Genomic DNA, 8,530 nt, shown 5'->3' on the forward strand with positions numbered 1-8,530 from the left:
TATACTGGTTTTGCAGAACTCTTTCCTAAATAAAAAGCATGTAAGCTTGTCTTGTTCTTTTCATAATACACAACTAATTACAAGTGTATATTTACATATTAATTGAGATGTGCTTAGTTTGTTCTATGTTAAGTTGTAGTTGCATTGTGTAAGAACTTTTTCTTTGTTCACTGTGGTTGTTAGCCCAACATGAGGAAGGGCTGTCCTAATGCTAACAGTCATTTGGCCAAAGATGGATGGTCGTGGAACCCAGTCATTTCATAGAGGCAGAATGCTGTGAGTGAGAGAGAAATCTGTGATCGTCACAAAGCTGAACAGCTGTTTCCAGCATACACTGCCAGTTCTAAAACATCATCACACCAGGACAAAAATGCACATGACATTTTTGCAGTGTTATGAATTTAGATACCAAGAGCAACTTGCTGAGGAGAAAGATGGGTGGGGAAAGGGGTGCCTGTCAAGAAATACCTTGAGCTTTAGAGAACTCAAGAATTTACCAAATTTGACTAAATGTTGACTCTTACAAGGCTGGACAACCAAAATGCTTGTCAGCTTCGAGACTTCAGGCCTGTGAATATATCTAGTGCATTAAAAATTCAGTCAATTCTTAATCGTATGTAAATACACCTACAGCTTTGTATGTAGGTGTAGCACTGGAAGTACAGTCCTCCCCAAAGTAGCTGAGTGGGCCCTCTGTCGTGGTGACTTGATGCAGGGGTAGCCAAGGACAACAGTGACAGAGCTGCAAATAGTCATCTGCACTGTGGTCTCCAGTGCTGTGTTCTTCTGCAGACAGACACTTTCCTTGTCTAGGGAGTGTCAGTCTTGCAAATGATGCAAGCTTTGGTGTTGTGTTTTGTTTTGTTTTCTTTTCTCAAAGTAAAAGGTATGTGTAATAAAAAGTTATACCATAATACCTAGTAGCTAGAAGTCCCTAGACCACATATATATGCTGACTGTGGTGATGTTAGCATGACGTGCCACACATCTTCAAGCAAACAGGAACATTTACTGTTTTGTGCCCCTGTCTTGGCAGGGGCAGAGGGATTTGGCAATGGGTAGCCATTTTTTTACACAGTGGATTGCTGATAACTTGCACTGAAGAAAAAGCTGTCTTAGCTTGTAAGAAACTATCACTGCTCTGTTTGTTAGGCCATCACAGTCAGTCATCCTGAGTCCCAGCCAGTCTTGGAAGCAAATGCCGGCTCATGATGATCAATAAAGAGACTATTCTTATGATCTGTGTAACTGCACTTTAAGCACGGGCATACTGGTAAAATTCTACATAATTAAAAGTGCACTGGGTAAGTCTCTGGCGTTTCAGAATAGAAGAGTCATGGTAATGCTACAGTATGCGTGAAGCACTTGAAAAACGTTCCTATTGTCTTCCTCCCACCCATCTTACTAAGAACTGAGAAGCTGGGTATATGCACAGAAGCATTTCAAAACACCAATTATTTAGGTATTTTGAATCAAACAGAACATTTACGCTATAACCTTCCATTTTAAAAAAAAAGAGTCACGTACAAGTGGATTATTCATCTTAAACATGCTGGAAAAAATTTCTTAATACTTGCTTAATTGTTTTTCTTCTGTTCACGATAAAAGCAAGGGCAGGCTGAGACTTCAAAGTTGTGCAGCTCTGTGTACTGTTGTTGCTAACAAGTGTTCTGCAACTGGCTTTGATCTGGAGCCCAGGATGGGGCCCGGCTTTTCAGCCTCTTAAGTGCTAGGACTCTTTAATTGGATTCTGTACCTGAATTTGAGCAGTTGTTCAGCCTCGAGCAGTCTTGTTGCCACTCCTCCTCTTCTTCCTCTCCCGTCCTGTGTCTCATCTGTTTAGTGAATAACTACTTGGGGACAGTCCTGTGCTCTACTTCTCTTTGCAGAAATGATACAGACTTCTAGTTAAGCCTGTATCATTACTGTAATTCTTCGTACAAAAACAGAAGGGGTCCCATGGGAAGAAATACATTTGATATACTGTGCATTTGGTATACATGTAAGGGAGTGAACTTTGCACTTCCTTTCTTATCTTGCATTTCCCATTCCTGACATTTCCGTGACAAAAAATGTGTTGGCTTTTGCACTCGCTCATCCTCCATTTCTGTGTAATCTCTGAGCAGGCTTTCAACTTGCACGTCCAACCATGAAACATGAATGAGGTACAGAAATTGCATGTATAGGCACTATTAATTTCTTCTTTGTTTAATGGCAGTTTCCATTAACCAGGCTTTACCCTTCCCTTCTGAGAAAACTGTCATATTGCATGAGGTGACTGTTTCCACTCTTACCTTCTGTAGGAAAGAACTATAGAGTTCTTTCACCTCTCCAGTTCTCACTTTGTTTTAAAGGATTATCTTCTGCTCTGCTCCTGGGCGTATTCAGTTGCTTTGTGATGGCTGTTACAGATCCAGGTATCTTGCTTGTTCCTTCCTTTCAAACTGTGAAATACTTGGAAACATGCAATAAAATACCTTGAAAGTACTAGCTCAGAGCCCAGAACAGAAGATTAAATTGAATTATCTGTTGTTGGGCCCTTGGTAGGGGGATGCAATACTAATACTTGAGGTATAGTGAGTGAAGACTTCTGAGGAAGTAGGTACATTTGGAAAAGAAAGGGCGATTATGAACACAAGAGTAGATTAGAAAAATAAAGGTATCATTAGGCAGAGTATGGCTTATTAGTAAAAAAAAACAAAAAAACCCAAAACCACAAAACAAAAAAACATACTCACATCTCATCACTTTTTATCCACTTTGGCCTCTTGAAGAATGCTGTTAATGTAACAGCAGCATCAAAACCCGGAGCTGTGGATGTGCTTGAGACAGCAGAAGCAAAAAAAGCAGCTCACCAGTATAACAAAAAGCAGCCTTTTGCAGTAGTATTTTCATTATTATTTAAAACAACCAAACAAAACCCCCTGCACCTGAAACTTTTATTCACTGCTGTTTGTGCCCTGGTCCTTGAGTAGAGCTGACTTTAAACATTACGATGAATATGAAGAAATAATTTTACGTACTTTCCCCAAGGAGGAGCGTTTTTGTTCAGTGCTGGGATTCACTTCCTCAACCCTAAGTTTCCATATACTTGAAATCATGCACTGAATACAAATAAAAGGTGTTACAGAAGTGCCACAACTACTTGGGAAACTGAGCCTTTCGGCTTTTCTGAAATACTGACTCAAGAAAACATAATTATGAGAAGATTGTACCAGCTTTCTGATGAAAGGTGTGTGCAACCACTCTGCATGTTTCTATTTTCGGTTTAAAGCACTAGTTACCAGCTGGAAAGAGAGGCGCGTGAGCACAGCTGGTGCTGATGTTAAAGATGAGATCTAGAAATGGCACAAAAGTTGAACTTTGGCTAGTGCTACTGCAAGGCAACAGGTGCAAGCCTCATGGAAGAAGTCTGCAAGAGTAGTGCCTGGTGACGGATTGCTGCTGCTGCAGGACTTGTGGTGCTGAGACTTGGAACTGCTGGCTAGAAACCAGGGGCTGAAAGATCTTTTGATTAATCCAGGTGGCTGGGGGATAGAAGCCATGACCTTGGTCTGTAGAGTTAAGGGTGGAATTTAAGTGCTTCCCCACTTCACGAGTACTTTAGATGAGGCAAGCTGAAAATTACTATTGTGAATCCTTGTCTCCCTCTGAGGTTTCGTCTGCCTGCATTACTTGGCACTGTAGCTCTGATTTTCATAGGAAAAAAATTGGGAAAGAAATCAAATTAAAAAATACTGTGTTTTTCTTGTGTTATAGCACTGTATCTGGCTAATTTTTTTTTCTTCTCTCTTCTTTCCCTTCCCCAAAAGCGCCTACTCCTTTCACGTTACTGCAGATGGTCAAATGCAGCCGGTTCCTTTCCCTCCTGATGCCCTCATCGGTCCAGGAATCCCTCGCCATGCCCGTCAGATCAACACTCTGAACCACGGGGAAGTTGTGTGTGCGGTTACCATCAGCAACCCCACGCGACACGTGTACACGGGTGGGAAGGGGTGCGTCAAAGTCTGGGACATCAGCCACCCTGGCAACAAGAGCCCTGTCTCTCAGCTGGACTGCCTGGTGAGTGAGCAGGAACTTGTTCACAAGGGTAGCTTCTCCTTGGAGACTCAGTGAGGAAATAGCTGTCCTTGTCTGGATTTTGTTCATGTTACCAGGAAATAGCAAGCAGTTCTGTTTTCTGCTTTATGTATTTAGCTGTCTTTTCTTTTTTTTTTTTTAAACACATAACAGGTGGAGTTACAGAGAAGAGTGCTGTTTTATTTAGGGATAAATATCATCACTAAGGGTCAAATAACAGATAAGATTTCTGAGTAGACAGTGTACCTGATTTTTTTTGTCTCTTTTCGCTTCCCCCCCCCAGTCATGCTGATGACTTTTGTGCATGAGTTTAAAAGCAATGTAGCCTGGCTTATGCAGGGCTACACAGAACCTTACTAGAAGTTTCACTCACACCAGGAGTGACAACCTCTCTTTTTTTTTTTTTTTTTTTTGTAAGAGGGTAGTGACCACAAAATGAAATAAGGTGACAAGGTACCAAGGTCACATTCAGTCTTGCTGTGATTTTGTTGGTGATCCACAAGTTACACATTTTGGTTGTTTGTTTACACATTTGCAGGATACAAAAGGGACCGAGCATGGTAGTATAGGTAGCTGAAATGCTAACTCAAAAAAGTTAACAGCTCGATAAAAGATGCTTCTTGTATTAGAAGCTGCATAGGCATTTGTGAAACATTAACTGAGAAGACTTATTGTCATAAAGCACAGTAATATATATTCTGAATGAAAATAATTCTAGCTTCAACGTTGATTCAATTAAACATGGTGGGTTTTTTGTTTTGTTTTGGCTTTTTTAGCCTTTATCCTCTATTTACTGCTACCCTTGTGTTAGTTGTCTAGTAGTAAAAGTATGGTTGAATATGTATTCTATTCTGTGACAGGTATGTGTCTGGATGCACAGTCGTAGCTGCCTCCATTTTAGTTATGGAGCAGTAATGGCTGGCTAATTAAGCCAACATTTCCACTGTGCTACGTACTGCTCCTTTGCTGTGAATAAAAAAAGAAAAGTAGCAGCAGTGGTAGAAATGCTGTTATGTTCCAAGTTGCAGATATTAACCCTCCATTTCCTAAAGAACTGTCACTATGTTAATTTGGCAGTTGTTACGGAGAAAGGGACATCCAATACACTTAAAGTCAAGCTTGTAATAAGTGAAAGTTGAAATGTCTTCCACCTCTACAGCCCCTGTAGTACCTCTCAAACAGCAATAGTATCACAAATGTGAAACTAATAAGTATAAGAATCGTGTTGAACAACAAAGGACCAGCATATATCCAGGACCAGTACGGGAATCCTTAATATTTTAACTTTAAAATAGTGAATGCAAAATAGTATTTGAAAGGAAACGCCAAAACCTGAAGGGCATGGGACTTGAATTGCATTTTCATATAGGGTTGCTGAAATGCCAAATGAAAGGTCATTTGCTTTAATATTTCTGTTGTTGGTGACCTCAGCTGATGGAGTGCACTTGCAGAAATGCAAGCTTGCTTTGGCTCTGGTTTTGTGTAATGAGACGGAAGACTTGCCATTCATCAGGTTTAAAACAGAGTAGACTGTGGCAACAGGATTCTGCAGTTTTAATTTCTGCAGCTGCAGTCTCCGGTTAGTGATGAGAAGTAGGCATTTGAAACCTTTTAGGAGCTGCTGGTTCCTCTTCCGTACTTTGGTAACGGAAAAAAATAGCCTACTGTTTAAAACTTGGATGCAGTCAGAATCATATTAGTGGTCATTATTGGCAGGCATGTATTAACATAACTGAGGTGATTTGTGTCATACAGAACAGAGATAACTACATCCGCTCTTGTAAATTGCTGCCTGATGGATGCACCCTCATAGTTGGCGGGGAAGCCAGCACATTATCCATATGGGACCTGGCAGCACCAACTCCTCGTATAAAAGCAGAGCTGACATCCTCAGCCCCCGCCTGCTACGCTCTGGCTATCAGCCCTGATTCCAAGGTGTGCTTTTCCTGCTGCAGTGATGGTAACATCGCAGTGTGGGATCTGCACAATCAGACATTGGTCAGGTGAGTCATTACTTGTTTACAGAAAACTTTAGTAGAAGTTACTCTTTGGACAGCTACATAAATACTTATCTCCCTGAGTGTTGGTTCACTACAGCAAAGTAAATAGTGTTTCCTATCCAAAGAATGCAGTTTGCACCCGAGTTGGGCAGAAACTAGTTTTGGTAGCTTCAGCCTAGTCTTGGAAGATGCGCTTTCAGGGCCTAAAGAGTTGGTCCATAACCTACTGAAGTCAGTGTAAAAGTTCCTGTGGGTTTCAGTTAGTTGGGATTTGTCTGCACGTTTCTACAAGCAGCATTTCTGCTGTCTTGTGGTTGATGTAGACTGAACATGCCTTTTAGGGAACTCTTTTGAGATTTGTTCTTGTCTTTTGTCTTAAGCCTTGTTAAGTAATAAAGAGAATTTTCAGTTCTTATCTAGCGATGATAAGTAATAAAATCAATCTTTGCAAAAGCGGTTGAAACTGTCGATCCCCTCAGTTCTTTAGGAAAGCATAAAGGACTGATGTTTGGTTATTCATGAGAGAAAGGTATTTGAGTTTTCTGAGGGAGTTTGATCTCTAAAACTTTTAGAATGGGTTGCAAAGAGTATAATAAATGGATTACCATGTAAATCACTTTTCAAATCTTTTGTTAGATCTTTGGTTAATGAATATATTAGTAGAAGATTAAAGTGTCTGGCAGGTCAGTATTCAGCATTTGTGTTATGACAGAGAAATTAAAATAGGGCCATGTGTGAAATGGCTCTTAGCAACTATCTGTGTCGTTTACTAGAAGATAAATTTTGGTTTATGCTTACCAAAGTAGTGGTGGCCTACAGTATTACAAGAAGAGAGACCCTAAACTGGGAAAGGCAGGGATATTTTAAAAGCTACAAACACTGAAGAATCTGTTTAGTCTGCTGTGTTTCAGTTAAATTTCCTGTCTATTGATAATTAGCTTAAACTTATATGCAGAGGATCATACTAACATGCATGCAAATTTTACTTCCTGTTGAACCTTTAGGTCAGCAAAGATTTTTTTTTTTTAATATAAAATCTTCAGTTTGCCCTGTGCATGCTCAGTCTCTGTAAAGGTGCGCTCTCTCCATCTATGACTGTCTTGCCTTTTGAATGTTTGCTGTAGGTGTTCCCAGTACTTGCTGCTTGATCTTGCTAATTGATAACACGTGGAATTTTGAGACCAGAGCTACAAAACAAAATGTGCCATGTGACCTTTGTGTGGCAGCTCTTGGTGATTCATACCCTTCATTCCCAAGCTAGTTGACTTGCCTCCCACCCCCCCAGCCCTCCACCTTTCACATTGAGGCATAGCACTTTCCTAAAGCTAATTGCTGATGAAGAATGCAGGAGCCTCGGAAGGCTTTTGCCAAAGGATTAAAGAAAACTTGAGATGACCTTCTGGGTGCTGAAGGCTGAGAATTACTAATGAGAAGATTTTAAAACAAACTGCACCGTGTAGATTTTTGTGATTTCCTGGCACAGAGAATGCGACTTTGGTGACTCAGCAGTGCTCGTATTGAACTATCTGGATCTCTGTCTGGATCCCTTCCTGTTAATATCTCTGCTTATTATTTATCATCTTGACTTGCAGCCAAACTAAAATACAGAAGCTGTTTTCTGGAACTGGAGGATTTTTGTTCCCTCAGCACTTGTTTTAATCTGAGTTGTCCTTAGTACTTTTAACTATAGTTACTGTACTTAAATGTTCTCACAAGCTTTTCTTTTGGTTTTCAAAACCTGATAGGAAGTAGTTGAGTTTGTTCAGCTAGCCATGATGCAACTCATTTCTGTAGCACCTGGAAAATGTTTTTGTAAAACTGTTGTATTTCATGCTCAGTAAGAGGGAGGGGCTGATTTTTGCCCATCAGCAGACACAGAAGAGATGACACACACATACAGGGTCCAAAACTAACACCACAACAGTGTTTACCTTGAGCTCTGGCAGGAAATCATTATTCAATCTGGTTTGTTTTATCAGACAATTCCAGGGCCACACAGACGGAGCCAGCTGTATTGACATTTCTAATGATGGTACCAAGCTCTGGACAGGAGGTTTGGATAACACTGTCAGATCCTGGGACTTGAGAGAGGGGAGACAGCTACAACAGCATGACTTCACGTCGCAGGTAACTGGGGTTTCCTACAGCTTGGAGGGGTGGTGGTGTGTCCAGTGGGGTGGACACATTTAGTATGAAAGCTGAGATTGAGCCCAGTGCAACTGGCAGATTGTTCCCGCTCTTCTTCCTTTTGGCTGCTCACAACACAGTATTTTGGAGCTTTCCTGTTTAGCTTCCAGAACAAAATGATAGCCTGACACTACTCTCTCTTCCTATTTCTCTAAGTAAATAGGTAAGAAGAGGGGTTATTTAGTCACTTGAATTTTGAACAGCAGTCTTGCTATTGAACTATGAGTTTTATTTGGCCCTTCTCCCTCTCTCCCCATTCATTC

The 8,530-nt window shown here is 40.8% G+C and overlaps 1 protein-coding gene across 1 annotated transcript in view; it reads left to right on the forward strand.

Annotated features, from left to right (window-relative positions):
* Positions 1–8,530, forward strand: part of TLE1 (transducin-like enhancer of split 1 (E(sp1) homolog, Drosophila)) — a 73,825-nt gene that overhangs the window by 63,499 nt on the left and 1,796 nt on the right. Inside the window, exons 14-16 of the mRNA XM_009890502.1 lie at positions 3,813–4,062; positions 5,836–6,083; positions 8,060–8,207. Coding sequence (XP_009888804.1) covers positions 3,813–4,062; positions 5,836–6,083; positions 8,060–8,207 — 646 coding nt within the window. The remainder of the gene's footprint in view (positions 1–3,812; positions 4,063–5,835; positions 6,084–8,059; positions 8,208–8,530) is intronic.

Source organism: Charadrius vociferus, unplaced genomic scaffold (assembly GCF_000708025.1).
Source record: "Charadrius vociferus isolate BGI_N301 unplaced genomic scaffold, ASM70802v2 scaffold418, whole genome shotgun sequence".
Classification (NCBI taxonomy): domain Eukaryota; kingdom Metazoa; phylum Chordata; class Aves; order Charadriiformes; family Charadriidae; genus Charadrius; species Charadrius vociferus.